Source organism: Brienomyrus brachyistius, chromosome 10, assembly GCF_023856365.1.
Source record: "Brienomyrus brachyistius isolate T26 chromosome 10, BBRACH_0.4, whole genome shotgun sequence".
Taxonomy (NCBI): domain Eukaryota; kingdom Metazoa; phylum Chordata; class Actinopteri; order Osteoglossiformes; family Mormyridae; genus Brienomyrus; species Brienomyrus brachyistius.
Window position 1 is genome coordinate 7561730 of NC_064542.1, and position 23143 is coordinate 7584872.

The following is a 23143-nucleotide window of genomic DNA, read 5'->3' on the forward strand; positions in this document are numbered from 1 at the left end:
TCCATTAACCATAATTGCATTGGATTGCATTGCAAAATATCTATCTGTTAATCAGCCATTATGGTCCCATGAAGTATTCATATTCACTGAGGACTTACCTTGAGTCACTGAGCCACAATCCACAGATTTAATGGATCTCCCTAAAGCACAAATCCATGCATTCAAGCAAAATCTTTTCAACAGCTGACTCTTGGCCAGATAATAATTTTGGTAGAAGAAAACCATTGGATTAACAATTTTTATAGGTTATCGCAAGTCAGCATTTTAAACTGCTGCAATAGGGATTTAGTGTCATTAACATTGAGAATCAGAAAGATCCATGAAATACTTCTAATAGAATTCCAGTGTTCACAAGAACAAACATCTTCTACAGCTGCTTTCCTTCCTTTGTGACCACATGGCACTGCCTCTTCAGTTTTGGTGTGATTTGTATCAAAATACAATCAGGTATAGATCTTGATCCATATAACGTTGTTGTTAAGTGACAATAACACTCAGCAAATACTTTTTGAGTTATGCACAAGGTCAAGACTCTTCTGCAGTCACCCTCCCTTTGCTGCAACTAAGTAGCGCTGATTTAATTTTGGTGTGATTTGTCTCAAAATTTGATCAATTCCAGATTTTCACCCATACAATGCATGTGCAAAGCTGGTAAAATATTTCATTTAATTGGCAAATATGTTTTGATTTAATAAGTATCTGCCATGAAAGCAGTGGCCAGTTCTAAACCCATTTGTATTCCTCATTTAAGAAATACAATAAATAAAATAGCTGACTGTCTGTTATCAACGATGCAGTATTCCATACATTTAAATAATTTAGACAAGTTCTACTGGACATGTTTTGAAAAACATTTTATTCTTTTTGACTAACTTTTTGATGCAGACTAAAAACATAGCTATTTCGGGAGCTTGTCAGGTGATACACAGTATAATTGTTTACTACATTTAAATTATATAATGCAATTTAAAAGAAAAAGTAAAATGCTAAATTAAAAAATGTTTGGTTTACAGAAACTGAAAACAAGCAATCTAGCATTAAAACTGAGTAATTAGAGAAATGTTGGCTTCCACATCTGCATTAAATTCCAGCTACTCTGCAGCCCAAGTGAAGAATGAGAACCATGTAAGGACAAGCAGCAGCAATCACTGGCTGGGAACATTGGGGAGATGACAGCAGCGATCCAGGTCAGTCCCCCTCCGTCAGTCCACACTGCCTTCGAAACTCCTGGCCTCGCTCATGGATCCACATATTTGCCACTGCCAACAGCAAAATGTCAGGTGCAGAATGTGTTAATTTGGTTCACACTGCAGTCTGCCCAGCACACTGATCTCACAAGGAGTACCAAGCTGCTTGGTGTTACTGTGCAACAGTTAAAAACTCCGGTTCTGAAAAAGCTAGTGAAGAGGCAGCACAGGCTACCCTAACGTGGTTCTACTTTAGAGAGTAAAAAGAGGGAACACGGGACAGGCCAAGTCACCGATGTCAGTTGTCAGCGGTGGGTACAGCTAACCGGAAAAGGCCGACAACTGCTAATCCGCTACCTCCAGAGTTTAATTCAATAACACTAAACAAATAAAGCAAAAAAAATCATCAAAAGCTAATAATAACTGCTAAACACAATTTTTTATTAAATGAATTGAACTTCGGTTTGGTTTTTGGCTCTGAAAACATTAAAAACAAACCACAGAGAGCTAAAACGAGGGGAGACACATAACGCCACAGAGCCCAAATACCAGGAACCAGTAAGTATAGACTGCATTCTAACTGCTGGCACCCTGATGGTGTCAGACGTTCACTGATGTTCGGCTTATTTCTTTAATACGGTCCAGTCCGGTCTCCAGGGACCCGCAGAAAGTCCACGTTTTTGCTCCCTCCCAAGCAAAAAAAAAAAGTGAACTGTCTGACAGGAAGCTGGGATGGAGCAAAATGTGATCCATCAGTGTGTTCCTGAGGACCGGATTGGGAAGCATTGCTTTAATAGTACACCGTCCATCTTAGGTACACGAGCTCCTTTTGCTAGCACATGAGGTTTGGTGAATAACACAGAAGTTTAAATGTGAACGGTTGTCTGTCTCTGTACTCAGAGGGTAACACTGTGCAGACTCACCCCATTTGCTTCCTACCAGCACTGGACAGGCAGCATGTCTCGTTCTTAAGTCTCCCTTTCCACTCCTATAGAGGTTGTGCCAGAACACAGCAGTACCCTGGAGGGTAAGAAAATAGGGGAAATTATAGAAAAAGAAAGATAAAAAAAAGAGCTAAAACATTTCTGCTGATTATTCTTACTTATTGAAAAATGCTTAAAAATCAAGTGCTATGGCAATAACTCAAAATTTGATTTAAATCAAATTAAGAGGAAGAAAATACTGCTCCCTAAAACAATATTTTTCATTACCTACCCCTGACAGTTTGGAGACTACCATGAAGAAATTTAATGTGAAATTGCGACACCTACTGCTATGGTAGGGTAAATACACCTCCAAAGAATAGAATGATATTTGCACGCAGTGCAATCAAGTGTGACAGCGTCACCCTTTACTGAAATGATCATCCACCTGTCTAGGCCTCAACGCCACGCCGATGTCTGTGAAGACCGTAGCACCTCCAGCCTCCACGTCGCTCAGCTTTTGAGGGAAACACAGCGATGTCAGACGGGCAGTCGCAGCTTAAGCCGACATTTTGCCTGCTTGCCAAAATGAACTTAATATTTAGTTAAAGGTTTACTGTTACGACACAGAGTTTTACTGATAAGGGATTGTGAAAATGCAATTCAATGCGAGGCTATAATGAATGTATACGTGCCAAGTAATTGTTACATCATGTGCACAGAAGTGGTAACTGTTACCTGGGAGAGATCAGCCTTTTTGCAAATTATATCATCATATTTATACCATGTCTACGAGACTCTATTCTATATTAATGTGGTACATTAATGTATGACTCCTTGCGGCTGAGCCTTGAGCTACCAAACAAATTTCATTGCATTTCTGATACAATGACAACAATAAAGTTAGTTTTTTAATAATGATAATTAATATTTAATAAAAAAAAACAGAAACAGTTCACTCTGAATACACAGTAAATCTAAAATGCAAGATCAAGCTACAGCTGATGCATTAGGCAGAAACACCACCAAGTATGATGCATTACGATGGAAACAGCGAGGAAAAACATTGATTCGTCCACTTGTGTCATCGGTACTTTCATACTTACTTAACGTTAAAAAGTAGCCTGATGATTTCCACTGCCTAATGATTTGATACCATCAGGCTCATCTTTCTATGAAGATAAAATTGTACAGTAAATCCATTGAAGGGTAGCGTGTGCCCCACAGGAGAGTCACGTACTTACATAATTCAGATACGTCGCAAGCCTATTTCCTTCAATCTTGAGGCTGCTGTCAAACGGACGCTGAAAGAAAGTTTACAGCTTTAACTGCAAACAAAAACTTCTGGCCCTTACAATGCAAATATACAGTATAATTATAAGTGTAATATGCAGGGAGGGGTTAATGTTTGTTAACTAAATGTGCATTGCTCACTAGGTGGCACTATAACCAACACTGTCCACATCTGACACCCATCTGATTCAGTCCAGGAAAATACTATTTTTCATTAGTATTTTACATGTCAGTTAACCTAATAAGACCAATAATTGGATTTCAACTCAGTAAACCGGGGATTTAGTATTTGCCTGTTTTAACCCTCTGGGGTCTAGGGGTAGGAAACACATTCACTGACTAGGGCACGATCATACATTTCTTCAAATATCATAAACTTAATTCATGGCAAATACATTATTTCTTATATATTTGTTTTGGCATTAAACTCATCTTAATCTTGGTGTACTTCGTAAATATGTCATTTTTATGGGAAGTTTGTAATTTGACATCAAAGTATAGACATTGCATTGTTTTTTTCATGTTTCTTCATAAAGATTTCAGCGAGATATCAACTGAGATAGACACGCAAAAATACGCTGCATCGTCGACGACGCCCCAGACCCCAGAGGGTTAACGGATCTTTCATCTCTGAAAATAATTTTGATTTTCAGTGTCATTGATTAGGCTGCCATCTGCGTCTAGAGCTTACCCTTGAGAAATCGTAATGTGGCTCATATTGGCCTCCTATCCCATAGTTTGCAACCTGTTCAGTGACACATAAAAGACGCATTTAAGGAGGAAGTACAGGCAGCAAATGGGAGGAAATGTTCTGGCTCTGGACTGATGGGTACATGTGTATCTAAGGACAGCTCAGATGCACATCAGACCCACAGAAAGACACAAAGCACCTGCAGCGACTCAGCAGTCTCCAGCGAGAGCCCCGTTACGTCGGCTATCCTTTGAGTGACGCGGGCAGTAACAGGGTCCACCCTGTGTTCGAGCCAGGCGCTGGGGGCACATGAAAGAGAGTCGAGACACCGAGCCAGCATGAACAGCGGAGACAGGCACCGCCCAGGACGATCTCAGGAATCGGTCAGCACGGGGAACACGGCCAACGAGCCCGTTTCACTGCTTACCTTTTAGATACTCTGTAATTTGCTACAGTTAGTACGCCTGACACTGGGTCGCGTATTGTAGCCCTTGCAAGCTTCAGGAACAGGTATAAACAAAAGACAAACATGAAAAACAGGAAAAACAGATAATCATCGAAAAGTGTTTTTTACATGCGGTACTTCCATCAAAATTGACCAAAGACTGAAATTACTTCCTTGATTTTAATTGCAGTTCTAGCAGCATGACCATGACCTTCAATGACATGTGCCGTGACCTTCTCACCTTGGGCTTGGCGAGATCTTTGATCCTCTCAATCTCAGCCTGAGACAGGGCATCATGGTAGCGCACAATGTGTGGGCTATCCCACTCGTCCTCCTCCTTCATAGGGGCCAAGAGCAGCCGTGGGTTCCTGCTCCGGTCCTGGTAGCGGCAGAAGAGCTTACTGCGCCTTTCTGGAGTCTGAGCGCAAGATGGGGGTCAGAGGGGTTACTCACCACATTTATCAGCAGTGCGAACACCGGTCTACACCTACTGTTTACTCATGTCTGCGAGATGGGAGAGTACATGTATGAATGAAGCGACAAAAGGGGCTTCCCCACAGCAGAAACCAGAACCTTTTTCAGGAACCAGGAACTTCTGTTGTATTCCCACTGGAAGAACTTGGCCCGACTGTACCTCCTCAGAGCAGGTCCTGAACCTTTGGTCCCTAACTACAGACTGGATATTTTTTGCTTGATCAACAACTACTGGGTGGGACTCATTTCAATGTACTCTGCTGACTGGTTGACCACAATCACCAGCACTAACATGGAAGTTATGCAGAAGTGCTGGGAAAAGATCAACAGTAGAGCAAAAATGAGCTTATGGAATTATTTTTAAATGCATTAATCAGTACTTTTTGCTTGCAACTCCATATTCCAGCATCACAAAATTCAGTCGCTAACTGACATACTTCTGTCTAATACAATAGGTGCGGACAGGTAAACTTATCCTGCTAACAAGTGTTGGCAATGTTACATGGTTTTATTATTCTGTGGAAAATAACAGACCAATTTGCTAGCCAGACTTAATACAAGTTTCATAAACATGTTGCAGCCTGTATTGCAGAACTCCCCCCCCCCCCATCAATTTGGAACGGGTCAACACAGGACAGCCATTAGGCAGACAGACAGCAGCTCAGCAGACTCCCCACTGGAGACTTACCATTGTGGCCCCCTCTCCCCTGCAAAGGGCCTCATATATCTCCCTGTCGGACAGATGACTGGGGGGACGCTCATAGGTTTCCAGCGTTATGGGGTTTGCCGCTGTTACCATGGTACTGCTCTGGGTCGCCTCATTGGACAGAATCAGCTCTAAGTGCTGCAGGTTTCCTCTCGCCCTTTCATGGGTGGGATCTGACGAAGACAGAAAGGACCGTTACTCTGACACCGACGTCTCGGTCGGGGGCTCGACTTCCAGCTGTCACCGCACTCCCAATGTTATCGTTATAGACCAACGCAGCCTCATGGACGACTCTGTACGACGATTTATCTTCTTCCAGTCAATTTCATTCAGGTTGTGATATATCGGTGTCAAATGCAAAACTACGAGAGTAACTTGCAAAACTAGAAGCACTATAGCATTAACTAAATATATTTTAAAAGCCACATAATGGATAAATCAATTGCATTTTGAATAAAACATTGCAATTTCAGGGGAAACCAAGTAAGCATTTACAGTAAAACTGCAAAAGGCCAAATAGGGACAGCAAAGGCTCCTGCTGTGACAGACAGACTGAAACGGACGATGAAAATGGCGGCAGAAGCCAGGTCTACCAGCTGAAATCAGGCGTCTTGTCAGCTCCAGCGTCCGATGAACGTCTCCCATCTGGTAGACGGAATAGCTGAGATAGTCCAGAACTTCAACCTCGGAGACGGAGGCCTCCTCGCTTGTGTCCAGCCGCCGCAGTGCTTCCTGCATCCACAGTATGGAATGGTAATGGTCTTCTTCCTCGTACGCCATTTTCCCCAAGGAGTAGCAGTCGTCCACTGTCAGGTGGCTGCTGTACTGCACACCTGAACATGCGAGACTTTTTACTTCTAGGAATTAGGGATATCGCAATAACATCGACGCATGGCTTTTTCAAAATTATTTTCATGAAATCACCTTTATGATTTCTGAAATGCTTCAGTTCATTATATCGAATGCGTTTTTTTTTTTCTTAAATACCACTGTGCAATTATGGGAGTAGTTCAGATTACAACAAAGCAAAAAGATGGTTTGTACGCTGCGCGAAGTTTTGTTGGCATGCTACACGCGCAAGAAGCTGAAGAGAAAATGCACAGGTGCTATTCTGGGTGATGGACTGCCATAATGGGGGGGGGGGGGAATCACCATAAGCAATATCTATTCGTGTTTATTAAATTTCCATTAGTACAGAGAGCGTTTTAATAGCTTTTGTCCTTGTATTCCCTCCCGCCTCCCCAAAAAAGTGTCAGACTTTAATCTGCAAAAAGAAACACCACACTACCGACATATTTCTGCCTAGTTTAGCCACAATATGTCCTCTTTTAAAAGATGTTGTGGTTGCCTAGAGCTCCCACTAACCCAATCTAATATGCATACAGATTTTAAACTTTCTGGCATCACAATATATGATTATGGAATCATGGGCGAAAGTAATTCCAGTATCGTGTCGAAAAGTCGGCATCCATTAACTAAAGCACCGCAATGACGTGCAGTTTTTAATCGATTGGTAAAATAGTCGATAAATTAAATCCATAGAAAAACAGTCGTTAGTGGCAGCCATAAGTGTTGGAGGAAAACATTGTATACAGCTTAAATGGAAATTACCACAGTTGAGGGTTTCAACATCAAATTTCTCAAAAGATCTTCCTTCGACTCTCACCCCTCCATGCAAAAAAAATATGTTAGCCCATGTTAAAAGGGATGAAAGTTTATGAGGTATTATAGCAGTATGTAATAGAGAAGCTACCACTTGTGATAAAAGGGAACACAATGATCTACCTTACTCCACTGCCCCATCCCGCTCACCTGGAAGCTGGCCGCTCGACAAAAGCTCTGAGTCGAGTCTGTACGTGTCCTGAAGACGAAGCAGTGCTTTGGCCGCGCCCCTCTGATCCTCGTCATCAGGGAAGAACTGACGGCGCAGTGAGATGTTGGCGATGAAGCCTGAGGAAGGTGACAGAGAATGGAGCAGAGCTGACCTTCACCTCAGCCTCCTGGGCCGCAAGCAACAAACACACAACTGAACTCCCCGTTCTACCGATTCAAGCCCTAAAATAAGTTTGGTTCTCGATCCTACCGCTGGACAGGTCCTGCTGCACCAAGGCCTCCAGCTGTGGCCACTCTGAATTGAGCCTCTTCATCAGTTTGTAGGCATTGACGGGGTGAGCCAAGTAGCCCTCGGGGTCCGCTGTGGACATTCGTGTCAAAACATCCAGCTTGTTTGCCCAACTGAGGAAGACACACATACACTGATCACACGATGCATGACTGCATAACAGAAACACAGATTCAGGTGACTCTGCACGCTGTTTAACGTGTACAGAATTACCAAGCCGTTATTACTGATTAATAATAAAAATAATAATTTATATCAATCATAAAGGGGGCAACATGGTGGTGCAGTGGTTAGCACTGTTGCCTCACACCTCTGGGATCTGGGTTCGAGTCTCCGCCTGGGTTACATGTGTGTGGAGTTTGCATGTTCTCCCCATGTCGTCGTGGGGTTTCCTCCGGGTACTCCGGTTTCCCCCCACAGTCCAAAAACATGCTGAGGCTAATTGGAGTTACTAAATTGCCCGTAGGAATGCGTGTGTGAGTGACTGGTGTGTGAGTGTGCCCTGCGTTGGGTTGGCCCCCCATCCTGGGTTGTTCCCTGCCTCGTGCCCATTGCTTCCGGGATAGGCTCCGGACCCCCCGCGACCCAGTAGGATAAGCGGTTTGGAAAATGGATGCATGGATGGATTAAATTGTCATTTAGCTGATTTATATATTTCCAGAAATGGGTTACTGCTGCCTGGTGTCAGGCTCGCACTGTAAGTTTGCAAGGCAAGTTGATTTATATAACATATTATCATACACAGAGGTAATTCAATGTGTTTTACAGAAATAAGTATTTGAGTATGCAACAATCATCAAAAAGAATGGAGCCAGAACTTCAAATGTTACCAACACAAGTATTACAACTCACATTTCAGTAATTATTACTTTACCTTTTAATAAATGCAAGTTTCGACTCCGCACTGCTTATATACTCCTTCAGAGAGTGAACCAGTTCCCTTTCTGTAAATATCAGCTCTGTCATCTGACCTAAAAGAAAGCGATTTGGAGAAAAGACAGAAGAAAACATTCCTGCTTTTGAAACGCTATTCAAAGAAGTACATTCATCATTTAAACTAATTTTAAATTACGTCAAACGTTTCTGCCAGCAACAAGTAATGAAAGTATGGTGCATTCCTGTGTAATGAGAACACACATACCGACAGACGTGTAGAACTCGGCTTGGATGTGAGGGATGCAGCACAGGGCTCCGGACACGCAGAAGAACAAGGCCAGTCTCATGTTTACTTCAGTATAAAGCCTGAATAAGCCTGAATAAGACAAACGGTGCTGAGGTAAGGCAGTCAGCACATTCAGTCTGCCAAGGTTTAAGAGAGTTGTTCTCCATTTACACTACTCTCTTATTGTCAAAACATAATGCTAGAAATGTCCGTATATAAACTGAGAGCAGCAATCAGCATGTAGAATGAGACAAAACTCAATCAATCAAACTAAATTGTTCTTTTCCTAAAGGGAGTAACAACATTTCATATCACAAAATTTCATAGCTAACTACAGCAACCTCTGTTCCAAGTGAACAAGCTTTTTTCAGTTGCAGGAAATACGGTGAATGCCCAAAGAACAAAGCTGCAAAGTGTTGCCAAAAGTTTTTAAGAAAGTACACTATGGTTCGCCCTACCATACAGACTATCACTGCACCATTTCTACACTGTCCAGTTATCAGATTTGCACTCTCTTTTGCGGTATATATTTTTTTAAAACTTATTTTTTAAAATAAGTTGCATTTTATAAGCAAAATATTAAGCATAGTATTAAGAATGCGGTGTATTATATTAAGCAGAAGATTTTATTCAAAGTACCACACACATTGTATAAGTAGTGCCAAGGAAAATACATTGTTGCATCTGAAATGGAAGGGAAACAGATTCCTGCAGAAACTCCCGCTTGTCCAGTGCAGGGTTACGGGGTACAAAGCCACAGTGCTTCTTCATTCAGGGTATCAATATACCTCCATGTTCTATTCAATTTCAAACAGTCTTTGTATTGCACTTCATTTAATAACCAGATACATTTTACATAAAGGACATGAAAAATGTTACAACTGAAAAGTAATTGTATCATTTATGAATAAATAAGCTTTGCAGTGATTCACCAATTTCCCATATTTAGATGAGTTTGAGTACAACACACCAACTGCAAACAACATCGAAAATCCTGCTTTCGACTGAAAATATACAACACACCCGTGCCAGTAACTCTTTAATTGGACATCGATTAGAAAATTGTCTTACCCCCCCCCCAAAGTTTGGGACCGAAGCCTTCAAAGTAAACATCCTAAAAACCAATTGTATCTGTAATGCACTAAGATGTTAAGCATTGTAAAATCAGAAAGGTTGGACGATGTCTATCCTGACACCCTGCTAAAGCTGATATAGAAAAATATATTTAAAAAAACATACTGTGGCATATGCTGACCGTATTTGATTTTCTGCTGATAAGCTTCCCCAGGGACGTGATTCAACTTCTGGAAGCTTCGAGAACTTCAGTGCGCCGAAGCTCTGCAGAAAGTTGGAGGCGCGGCAAGTCTGTGTTATCGACATCGCTTTTGTTTTTATGAATAATAGATAGAGTTATTCTAACAGAAATGCGGTCAGTGATCAGGCTTACCTGGATTTTCTTTACATTACTCTCTCTATATAACAATATATTAAATCTTCAGCCACAATTTAAACGTTGTGTCGATGCCTTTGCCTAAAAGGAAACACCCCTCCCGATTTGGTAGCATCCCAAAGAGTGACATAAACCTTGTATAAAATGCGCCAAGAAAAAATACGTTTCAGGGGGTCTTTGACTTACAAATAGAGCGCGTTTAATTAAAAAGGGGACGACGCTGATGGTGATAAAAATAATAACAATGAAATTTTTGTTTCTATAATTTGAGTTTAGCTATTTAAAAAGTAATATTTAATTTATTTGGATCTGTTAACAGTATGTATTTTATATATGGAATCCAAAATATCTGTTGAAATTTGCGCCACTAAGGGAGCATTCATTATTTGGATTAAGCATACATCTGTTTTTACACATCTTTCAAGGACTAAATACATTTTATATTAAAACTATTATACTCTATCCCTTTTAGTATTCATTTGTTTAGTCAACACTCTGTAAAAATACTTGCATTGGCCTGTAGATAACATTGTTGGTCTATGTAAAATCCTCTCCTCTCCCAGTATATTTTACTGTTGTGTTTCTGTGGAAGTAAAACTGTTTATGTGAGTGGATGAATGGTCTTATTTGGGACTCAGAAGTTTTATTGTACAATAAGTATCTTTTCCCATTTACTAGTCAAGATATTTTCCATTACTGCTTATGTTGTTGAAACAGTCCTCTGTTTTTAGGAAGAATTGTGGAAAGCCTGTTAAATTACTTCACATATGATGATAGTGATGCCATAAAACCAAATTCTCAGAGTATGCCTCTGAGTTTGGTGTGAGGATGACGAACATGAGGAATACTACTTGTGGTTATATGAACTACTTAGTATGTAGAGCAGCTATTTTCAAAGATTACACTGTAAGGTTCTGTTTAAATCTTGTTCTGTTCTAGCCAATGAGAGTGCATGTTTCGTTTTGTGGTGAACAATACTCCACATGGATATCTAGGATTCACAAGAACAATTCACAAGTGGGCTTATTTTCCTTTGAGGCCACACTCTGATCAGAGAAACATACTTTTTGTGAGATATATGCAAGTTATTATTTTTTATTTACTTTGCCTACAGTATGTTTGTTTGTATTGCTATGCAGTACGGTGACAACCAAGTTTTAATGGAAATGGTGTCACTCTGCATGTGCCTGGACACCATGCAGGATAAAGTGGCATCTGTCAATGGGCATGTGATTTGAACGGATAAGGTTTTTTGACAAACAAAACACAGAGTAACAGAAATCAAGGGACCACAAGGAGTCAAACAAGGGGTAAGGAGAAACCAGTTAGAGGGACCAGGACTAACCTCAGACACACGCAGTGTAACAGGCAAGATAGTGACAAGACTTATACTGACTTATATTCACTGAACCAACACAAACAACAGCTACCATAACATCAGTGACTGAGCTAGGGAGCCTGGCGAATACAGGCACATGCATACATACACAATACATACAGAGATAATGGGTATTACTGTACGTGAGGGACAGGTGTGAACCATAACAATTGACTAATGGCAAGTGTGGAAAAATAGAGCACACGGGATGGCCAGTTGCGACATCTGCTGGCCAAACAGGAACAAGACGGGGGCAGACGGAGGTAGACAGCGTGACCTAGACAAACAGACAATACAGAGTTTTTTCTGTAGGCGTGTTATTGATACTCGAATGAGAACACAATTCACACAAAAATACGGGTCATTCCACAACAGGGTTAAACACCAGTGTATGAATGAGAATCTCTTCTAAAGAATATTATGGAAGGTGAGGTGGAAATTCAGATGCTTTGTCTTTAATAATAGCATTGGTAGGCATATTTTGCAGCTTCATTTTTCAAATGCTTGCGCCGGCAAATGTATTAGTTGCTACGGTTTGTAAATAAAACACAGCTTACATTGTTCAAGGCAAGCAATGCTACGCACTCGCTTATCACACCCCGGTGCCTTCATAAAGCAGCAGACACGGTACACTTTAGTTCTATTCAAAGATCGGATGAAAACTTGCATTAAACTGTAAACTGTATTATACAGTAATGTGAATAAAAGGTCTCTTTGTTCTATAAATACGATGTTTCAGTCCTGTAGAGACAGGTTATATATATTTTGATTATTCGTTCATTTATTTATCAAAAGGTAAAACATTTTAACAGGACACCAAACGGGACTATCCAATCTCAGCTGGACATATAACGTTAAAATGAACGCGTTAATCAAATTCTGTAAATATAACCCAAAGGAGTGCATAGCAGTTAAAGTCAGGCAGAAAATGCCTGCCAGTAAAAAGATATTGACTGTAATCACTTTTTGGCCATGGGTAAAATGCGGTGTTAAAGTGGTAAAAGGACTGGATGGATGATACTGCAGCACAGAGCAGGAACAATCCACTGACTCTTTAATATGACTGCAAGATGAAGAATTGTCTCTATTTCATAAATAATCCACATCGGTTGTGTAGTGAAACTCGTTTAGACGTATGAACATTTATGAACATAAATCTACATTTATGTTCATTTACGTGTCGCATTTGAACTTCCATGGCTTCATGACATAAGGTTAGTTTAAAACGTTTTACATGACAATGGGTTCTTCTGACTCTTATTTCAATTAATTATTTAAAAATTCACCAAACCCTTACATCTGCCAGAGACATACCTTCGCTATTATAGTTCGGAGATACATGTACTGTTTTTTTTTTTTGCACTTTAAGACGATTTGATATCGAAAATAGCCGATGTAGTAGCACAGAAACTGTGCGAGGTGTCCAGAACAGGCTGTGAGGGCTCCCGCGGATCGTAATCAGTTTCTGGCAGACAGTCACTGTTTGGCAGAACACAGGCATCCCGACAAAGCGACACCGATCGCCCTGAGGTCCGCTCACAGCACCTGTACTGGGAATAACACCGTGCTGGGAATACGGTGTTAGACATGCAGAAGGACGCACGTGTACCGGTTGTAAAAATCACACTGTCACACGGGGCTGCACAATCCCCGAAAATGAGGAAAATAGATGCAGTGCATTAATGTCATCTTAAAATCAGAAGCATTGAAAGAAGATTTGGTGTAAAATGAAGCCGACTTGCCAGTGATCCCTGGCTGATCTCAACTGCAAATCTTGCCTTTTTTTATATCACTATTGTAAGCGGCGACTCGCTGGTGGGACGCTGCTTTGTTCAGTTATGGGAAGATGTTTGGTCTGTATGGAGATTACGATGTTTCCATTTTGATCTTAAACACGTTTAAATGATTTATATTTTATACGTGTGTTTTTGGTTTCTGTCGCTTAACGTGTCACTCGTCCACAAAACTTCCCTTATTCAACGTCACGAGGATGATTCATTATTTAAGGTGCGAACAAGTGAGAGAGAAAATCCTCTGACGCACCGACGCAGTAGGGCTATATTAAGTTTGCATTGTGGATTGGATATTATTTTAGTTTTTAATTCATTTTTTAGAAAATCACAAACAACGCGATGTCCAAAACTGTAATTCTAAACGGACCCTCTCCTTGGGGCTTTAGACTTGTCGGTGGAAGGGATTTCAGTACACCTTTAACAATATCTAAGGTAGGCTTCCTTTGTCTCTTTATTTACCTTCCAGTGAATTTTCCGTCGCTTGGAATAAGTTCAGGTTCGGTGTGGGATATGGTTATTGTTTCCATCCCGTATTTCAATTTCAATTATAAGTGCGGTTCTATCATCTGTAGAAGTTTATTAACTAATGCATCCGTACCGAGTTCGTCTTACCACAGACTATAACGCAATTAATGGATAAATAAACGTAACTTCTGCTTATGTATTACTTTTTTCAATCATAATAACTATCAATACCTCGATTAATAATGCCTAATTTGCTTTATTAATACTTATCAAATAACGTACGTACCACGGATTTATAACTATTCCGAAAAGTCATCTCATCTTGAATGGACTGTTAAAAAAGGTGGAACACACGGATCCTCAGTTGATTTATACAAGACCTTTATCTTTTTGAAGACGATTTATGTAAAATTCTCATTTTAGTATGATGACATTAACTGCGTTGACTCTTATACTCCTCTTTGGCTTTTTAAATGTATCTCAGGAATGTATTTGTCTCCTATCTGACACGTGTCCGCTTATTCCTGTTTTACGCTCCTCATCTTCCCTTTGTCGGGATTTCAGCTTCCGTTTGTTTAATTTACTTTCTTATTATTTTATGTGACCCCTTTCTATTTTGAATCCATAAAGTATCCCATTCCTTGTGGTTAGAGATAAAGTAAGATTTATCGGCAGGTTGTCATGCAAGACTCACTCACAAAGTCAAATGAAGCGCAAACTTGTTTTATGTCTTTTCAACGTTCGCTGCTTTCAAAGAAACGTTATTCGCGTTCAGGCAAACAGAAACCCTGTTAATAAATGAGCATATGCATATGACATAGATGTTATCCAAAAATTACATATGTGTTTGTAGGTTTACAAATCCGGGGATCAAAGTAGAAATTCATTATGCGCTGAGGTATGTTTAATACAATGAATGATTCGAATGTCTAATATTGTAGCTAAAAGTTTACTTTTCTTAAATAATTCGCGTTTGTGAAAAATGTGAAAAATTGTGAAAAATGTTAATCACTGCATCTATAAATACCCCTAACTACATCAAAATAATATACAATATTTAAATGGGAAGGATTGCTGTGAGTTTCATTCTATAGCAAATATTCTGGAATTCTTTTCACATATAACACCAGTTATTTCTTATTATATGTGCTAATGGGTAACAGGAATTTGTGGAAGGGAGACTCTAACGGACAGTCTCTAACAATGCACCAAAATTCAGATTCACATTCAGTCGAAGGGTTTCTGTGAGCTGGTCCCTTTGTTGTTGTTCTGTAAAAGATAACATCGGGAAGTAAGGCTGAGCAGGCCAAGCTGAAGCTCGGCGATGTCATCCTGGCCATCAATGGAGAAAGCACAGAGAGTATCAGCCACATGGAAGCACAGAGTCGCATCAAGGGCAGTTCTGACCACCTCACACTGGACATCAGCAGGTAAGAAGAGGAAATATGGGCAGTTAGTGAAGGTCTTCATAAATTAGGGCATTGCATAGGGACAAGTAGCCCAGAAAGGCTTATGAAGGAAGAGGAGAGGTAATAGTGAAAGTCATTGAGATGGTTTCTGAGTCATGAGGATTGTGTTGAACCAGCAAGCCCAGCCTCGCTTCCAGAGGGTGCACCAGCAGAGGAGAGGCTGCCAGTGACAGGGGTGGGGGCCCTTGGGCAAGAAATGTGTTTAATGGGGGCAGTGGGGTGCAAGAGCGTAATTTTGGTCTGTATATTGGGGGGGGGGGGGGGGGGGGGTTGAGGTCTCCACTAATTTCGGAGAAGACATGATTATTGGGGGGGCTTGTATTAGTTGGTTTTAATCATGGGGGAGGGGGGACTTATGCCCATGGTAGGGTGGCTTTAGCAGCCCACCCCTCCCAGAGAGGCTCTTAATGCTGCTGTTTTACATCACACACAGTTGACGTTCCTCAGAGTCCAAATGGCCACAGAAACACCTTTAATCTCCTCTTTTGTCACAGTGAATAAAGCATAAGCTGCCCTGTTATGTGACCTGGAACTAGTATCATAGAGATGAACCTGAATCAACGCAGAATCGCCTGCAGCTGTTGGATGTTGGTTCAGATCCTTGCCAATAATACGAGTAACTCAGATAACTGCTTGACGTGGAACCATGACTAAATACTGCAGTAAATTTCAAGAGACTCTCCCAGTAAAACAGGGCAACAGAGTGAAAGTGTAAGTAGAAGCATGAACAGCGTGTCCAGAATAGGCCTTGGGCTCTTTGCGAATTAGCCCACCGCAGAACAGGGCCCCTTGTGTCCAGGGTGAAAATGCAAACCTAACGTCTGATACTGCTGATGAAGGAGACTGGAGCCCAAGAAAAGAGCAGTAATCAGGCAGCAGACTCAAGGCTAAGCTTTCATTGTGCAACACGGAATAAAACACTGAAATAGCAAAGTCGTGAAGATATATATCGTTTATGACTGCTGCCTTGGGAATGACATGCATGTCTCCAGTGAACTCAAGAGATCGCTGTCCTCCCTGAGCGTATTTCATACACAGCCATTGATTAAATAAGCAAATGTCCTCTTTTCCTCTCAAAGAAAGGGTTGTATCCCTGCCGAGATTGTATTCTATTTTAACGAGCTGCTGCGTTGTTATGGGCTGCACTGTGAAGTGACAGGAAGTTGTGGTGTACGGCTTGTACTGTGAGCCTGGCCCGCCGCCTCTAGCTACAGTCCGTTTGCAAATTTTTTCCACTGTCGAAGTTCCCTTCCCTAAAAAGAGCCATTTTGGCTTCAGGAAAACGCTACATGGCAGCATATCCCCAGATGCTCTCCTAAAACATGGTGTGAGGCTTTGGGAATGTCAGCGTGAGGTCGCCCAGCAGGAGTGCAGCAAATGACACATCGGCTCATGGAGACACCCCACCCCTCCACCCCCGTGACAAGCATGCCCTCCAGCTGAGCTTCTAGTTACTGACTACATTATCAAATGGTTAGCACATCGGGAACAGCCTTCCCAAACTGATTCTAACGGGGTGAGTCAACAGCATGACTTGTCTAGGCAATTCATAGTCCGACATTGGAAACAGTGAGTCATTGTGAGTCTTTATCCTAAGAGCTGGGATCCATGTTGGGAAAGGATGCCAACGTAGCCAGACAAACAGAAGGTCCGGCATGGTTAACATAGTTTACTGCTTCCAGGGTTTTTCCAAAGCAGCTGTGTGTAATTGATCCTTAATTCCCGAGAAAATACTGAGATTCACATTTGGTGAAGTTATCTGGGAGAAATAAAAATTTTTCCTCAGCCTATTAACTTATAAAATATATTAATCTGTTTTGTTTGGGATGTCCTGTCAAACTTTATGTTCAAAGTATGAACTGAAATTATTCTTCATTGTTACCAAAATAGCCCTGCAATGTTTTGGCGACCCATCCAAGGTTGTTCCCTGCCTTGCACCTGTAGCTTCTGGGATAGGCTCTCCCGCGACTCATACATAAAATGGATAGATGGATGGATAGACAGACGGACGGATGGATGGAGCCCTCTTTTGTAGTATTAACTGACATCTGGCCATTGTGTGGTTATTCTTTTAAAACATCCGCTTTCTCTGAAAAAAAAATTAAATATTGATTTTTCAGCATTTTTTTCATTGCTTTAAATGGACTGTAGCTGTTCTGAAGTAACAGGATCTTGTTGCCAAGGTGTAAATAATTCAATGACACAAGTCCTGTCATGTCTTGCTTCAGTATAGCAGAAAGACAACATGATTGTAACAAATAATTCTAGCTGTTTCTGGGAATTCAATTTGCAAATTTAGAATTCATTGTCTAATTCCTTTTCAGCATAATAGAGTTACTTCCACTTTCAGGTGATCCGTGAGGGTACAGCAGCAGGACCATGTGCTACAGTTACTGGTCACTCAGTGCCATTCTTACACTTGTCACAGAAAACAGTTGAATATGGTTAATCTTTTTTTACAGGTCAAAAGAAACAAGCGACTCTCCGTTAGTGATTGAGGATGACAGAACAAAGCCATGCAATGTTAATGTGGAGTCTGAGTCTAAGGTATGACCATCAGTGCAATGATAAGCTAGGTACACACCAAGCCAACAGCAAAACACTCGCACCAAAGTCCGACACAGTCCCCTCCTGTCGATTGTGAAAATTCATGCAGGAACACACTGGCACAACTAGATGGGATGGTTGACATGCAGCCCAATCAGATAGCTCAGTTTCACCAAGTAGCTGATTCAGCATGTTCAGTTGACCAAAACAGCACCAATGGGGACCAACAGACACGCTGGCAGCTTTTGATGACTGAAAATTTGTGTTTTCCAGTCTTTTATATACTTTTATAATAATCAACTTTAATAATCAACTCCAAACATACTGCTACATTATAAAATTAAAACATTATACCAGCTGAAAAGTGACTTTACACTGTATGTACTACAGGGCTGTAGAATGGATGGTTTTCTTTTGCCATTTCGGATGCTTTTCAGTGGTTAGGTAGGTGGCAAAGCATGGGTAGGTCGACAGGTATAACTAATAACTCGTTTTAAATAGGGCAACGTTTCCCCAGAGAACAACTGAACAAGCAAATATTCCAACTAATGTTGACTTCATTCAACAGTTAAATAAATAAGGTGCAGCAACTAAAAGTTTACTGTCCTGTTACCTGTTGGCAGTGTATCCTGCGGTAGCCCAGAATTCCCCTGGAGGGAGAGAATGTTAGCAGACGAGGCCAAGTGTGAAGTAAGGGGGGTAGAGTGACGATGTCTCATCTCCATGTTATGACTCAGCCCGTTTAAGAGCTCTGCAGGGCGAGCCAGAGCAAGACGCCAGGACTTCTACTCTTACAGAGACATCGCCTGCAACATCCCACGCAACATCCCACGCAACATCCCACGCAACATCCCATGCAACATCACACGCAACATCCCACACACTCCTAGTCTCGGTCAAATTTCCCACCAAGAGCCCTCGCTAATGTTTATGTATTAGATTACACAGTTCTTACAAATTCAGGCTGAGAACAAGCCCATTCCTTACAGCAAATGTAAAGGCTGAAGCTAAATTTCTTATGTTAGTTTCTGCTCTTTTCCAGGATTTCAGGCCTATTGGAAGTGGGTGCCATGGAAAAGTGGCCCAGAACGGCCCAGATGTGACTCTCTGCAGCAGAAACTCCAGGTTGCCCCCCCAGTGCAATAGTCCTGCTGGGCTGTACTCACACAGAAGCATTGGCTTACCGAAGCAAATGGCCGACCTGAGCCTCAGCTCTCAGAGGTGAGCTACAGGTGACTTGTGAACAATGTAAACAACATTCCCAGAGCGAAAAGCAGAACGTGAACTGAAATACACACCCAGCTAATAAGCTCTGCAGAAAGCTCAGCCCTACTGCACGTGTCTGGGCAGTGGCCAAACTTCCGATAAGTTAACACTGTAAGTTCCAATCACTTAACACTGATGGGTGTTTCACTCCCGGCAGCGATGGCACGTTCACTGGCGAGTCAGACGTCTTTAAAATGCTGCGGGAGCCCGAAGAGCCGCCGATGGCGCCAAAGCAGTCTGGCACATTTCTCTACCTGCAGGGAATGCTCGAAGCGGAAGGAGGAGGTCTGTAGCCTGGCAGTCTCACTTCAAATGTTTAGTCACCTTTTTGTGTATTGTTTTTTTTACTTAAATCAAAAGTCACTTTTCATTAAAAATGCTCTCCTTCCTTTACATTTTATGGACTGGAAAAATAGTTTCGGAATTGTTTCCTGATTTTCACTAGTGGCCTGTTAAAACAGATTGAATGGACTGCACACAGGTTTAATAAAAATTTAATGAACTGCAAACAAAATATCGCGCTTCAAAGTGGAGAAATCTGTATGTGGTATATGGGAAAGCTACCAATATTTTGGTAACACTTGACACAGCACAAATAGTTACTACTGAAGTGCAAATTATCAACGAAGATAGTTGATACTTGAGATCAAAGATGCTGCACGATTCATTAATGATGAACAAGCATGAGATCGCTATATCACTTATGTTATTCATGGCTTGTTCCTTCACTAGTTCCTTCAGTAGTTACAACATGCATCACGATTCATTAATGATGAATTAACATGGGATCAGTAAGTAATTATGACTTAGTTTGTAGCTAATTAATACATAAGCAATAGCATAATACTGTTATTTGTGCCTCGTCAAGTAAAGTGTTATCAATATATATTTTTTTTTCGTTCTTTGACCAATATGCTGAATTCATTTAAAGCCAGACTTGAAAACTCAGCTAGCCCCCTTGGCCTTTTCTGCAGGTCGTTTGCCAGGAGAGCGGCTGGCTGGGGGTAAGAGGTCCTCCGCCAAGTCCCCGCTACCCCACCTTGGCCCCAACCCCAGTGTGCAGCTACTGCCTCAGTGTACCCGCTGTGCAAAGAATATCATGTGAGTAGAGCATGTGAACAGTAATATAACTAAACTACAGGAAATGTTGCATATGAAGTTAAACATGCTAATGTGGCGTCTTGGTCTGTCGTGACGCACAGCGGCGTGATTGTAAAAGCCAGAGACAAGCTGTACCACCCCGAGTGCTTCCTGTGTGACGACTGCGGAATGAAATTGAAGGGGAAGGGCTACTTTATCATCGAGGAGAGTTTGTACTGTGAGACCCACGCCAAGGCCCGTGTCCAGCCCCCCGAGGGGTACGACGTCGTCGCGGTCTACCCCAACGCCAAAGTGTAGCTGGTTTGAGTCGGTGTTCGTTCAAATATGTGCCTTAGTTTTCAATTTCCTACATGGTATGTACAAAAAACATTAAGATTGTGACAAGAATGGGAGGATTTAACAGAAGATGAAGTTTCACATTTCATAATCTCACCTGCGTTATCGCTGCCATGGTTTTTGATTGGTTACACGTGTAACAGGTAGTTTCCATGAAGTAAGGGTATGGGGGTCTTAGTAATACTTTGGTCTTCTTCTTTCTTTCATTGTTTTATGATATATTAGTTTAAATGTTTAAATTAATTACATTGTTGCTCTTCATTTAAACATTGCAATGGGAAGATCTTGGTCGCTGCTTTGCAGGAAAAGCTTGTTCTGTCACCATTACTTTCTTTGTTGCATTAAATTCATGAAATGAGTCCTCAGTTGTATCACTTTAGAAACTGAAACGTAGGTATTAACAGAATGCATGTACTGCATGCTGCCATTTAGCAGCAACACAGCAGGCCTCATATAGGAAATGAGGTATGTTGTGTTTATTAGTTATTTTGCTCCAGCTGCTGCTGTATGAAACAGTAATTGTCCAGTAATTTCTTACACTGTTGCCTCTTCTGGTTTTTAAATTGTTGTGTAAATGACTCCGCTTTCTGCAGTAGCTACTGCTAAAGTACTTTTGGGAAAATGTCGCCCTGCGGACTGCAACTGAAATTCATTTATATTTTATGCAATTACTCCAAAGGTCAAAAATGAAATAAATTTGACTTTTGCCCAAAACTCTCAAAAACAAGAGAACGAATGTTTCTGTTTATGTCCTTACAGATTCCGACTATTAATCTGCCAAACAGCTTTCAGATATTTCAATCTGGCAGCTGTTCTTGTAAAGGAACAATAAAAATGTTGTATATTTTTGTCCAGATCGGACTGTGTGGTATTAGATTAGAGAAAGATTCCTTTACTCAACATAAACATGTGCTAAGGCAATATTTCGGTGTGGTGCAATTTCAGTTTTGTAACCAGGCATAAATCATTTCAGTCCTCCGTGCTGCTGACATGTAAATTAAACCTGGTTTTTGCTTTGCTGACAAGCTGCCAGGAGCCTCAGTCCCACAAGCAGGTGCGGTAGCAGAGGTGGTGGAAAGGCTCCCCAATAGACACCTTCAAAGGCTAACCTGCTTAGCACGCTACTGATGACACACATGGCTCATCACCGGAGAGCCCAGCCCAGAACACCAGCATCGAGATCTGAGAGAAGGCTGAGCAGACCGCGTGCAGGTGATCCTTGGGACACTGCCTTGCATCAAAGGTTGTTCTGTTACCTTTACTTTTCCATGTTTCATTACCATAACTGAAACATGGGTATTAACAATATGCATGTACTGCGCGCTACCAATTAGCAGCACCGCGGCAGACAATGTTGTGTTTCCTCTTAGTTACTTTCCTCTACCTGCTGTTACATGAAACTGCAATAGTCCTGTAATTTCATGTACTATTGCTCGCCGTTTTTCTAATTGTTGTGCAGACGACTCAGCATTCAGGAAAATTAAACTTATTCTGAAATTCATTTTAATTTTATTTTCCCAAGTAAATTTATTTGTTTTATATTACTGTATTTTTTGCACAAAATCTCACGAACAAATGTTGCAATTTATATCTCTGCAGATTGCAATCAGTCGAACTCTTTTCCAGTTTTTCAGACCGGCAGCTATCTTTGATGATAGCGGGTCACGTGACTGCTGATTTTCACATCAGTGCGTACATTTTCGCAACATTCCACCTCCTTGTGCTTCATGAAATGAAAAAAAATACCTCCGAACACCATTCAAAGTGTGTGTCTGTGTGACACTCCGGTCTCTTTGCCGGAGAGAAAATGATCAACAGGAACAAAGAAGTGCGGAATCTCTCTCAGAACCAGCTAAACAAACAGACAAAACAAACTTTTCACTGTATTAAGTGGCAAATGAACTTTTGTTTAGAAACGTAATCAGTGGTACGCGTGATCGCTGTAACTGCTTTTACCAAAACGTCAGAATTTGCTCATTTGAGCTAAACGGCAGAACATTTTAATGAGATATGATGAAATAACTGCATTTCTGGGCCAATGGGGGGCTTGTATGGGGGGCCACCTTTTTCCTGCTCAATGTCATCTACATTTCCATGGGGTACAGAAGCCTCTACATCGTGTTTGCGGGATCCGTGCCTCCCCAGTACCACAAGATTCCAGACACCTCCCACATCAGCCAGGGGTGGGGAGGCGCCATCATCCCTGTGAAGACAATTAGTGGGTAGATGGAGCAGAGCAGGTGCAGCAGATGCAGGCTGGGTGTGATCCACAACCTCCACTACACGCCTGGAGTGGACGTCCACGTCACTGATCTCAAGCTGGAGCAGTGTGCTG

General features: G+C 41.4%; 2 protein-coding genes across 6 annotated transcripts; one reads left to right on the forward strand and one right to left on the reverse strand.

Annotated features, from left to right (window-relative positions):
* Window positions 1-839: 839 nt before the first annotated feature.
* LOC125750887 (prolyl 4-hydroxylase subunit alpha-2-like) lies at window positions 840-10588 on the reverse strand. 5 transcript variants are annotated; one of them, XM_049029223.1, is made up of 16 exons: window positions 10451-10588; window positions 10259-10341; window positions 8983-9083; window positions 8716-8812; window positions 7803-7954; window positions 7532-7669; window positions 6313-6552; window positions 5702-5892; window positions 4781-4957; window positions 4522-4592; window positions 4294-4393; window positions 4095-4148; window positions 3355-3414; window positions 2559-2627; window positions 2111-2207; window positions 840-1259 (listed from the first exon to the last, which is right to left on the reverse strand). In XM_049029223.1, the coding sequence occupies exons 3-16, from the start codon at window positions 9062-9064 to the stop codon at window positions 1189-1191; spliced, it is 1599 nt and encodes a 532-aa protein (XP_048885180.1). In that variant the 5' UTR covers window positions 9065-9083; window positions 10259-10341; window positions 10451-10588; the 3' UTR covers window positions 840-1188. The 5 variants fall into 5 exon arrangements, 4 of the variants coding, with proteins under 4 accessions (XP_048885180.1, XP_048885178.1, XP_048885176.1 ...); XM_049029221.1 differs by having other exon boundaries at window positions 8983-9093; XM_049029219.1 differs by having other exon boundaries at window positions 10243-10341.
* A 3260-nt stretch (window positions 10589-13848) lies between these two features.
* On the forward strand, window positions 13849-22270 carry LOC125751172 (PDZ and LIM domain protein 4-like). The gene is made up of 7 exons (XM_049029756.1): window positions 13849-14056; window positions 15368-15519; window positions 18021-18105; window positions 19148-19326; window positions 19529-19656; window positions 20346-20472; window positions 20574-22270. Exons 1-7 carry the CDS (start codon window positions 13964-13966, stop codon window positions 20767-20769), a joined length of 960 nt encoding a protein of 319 aa, XP_048885713.1. The 5' UTR covers window positions 13849-13963; the 3' UTR covers window positions 20770-22270.
* The last annotated feature ends 873 nt before the right edge of the window (window positions 22271-23143 follow it).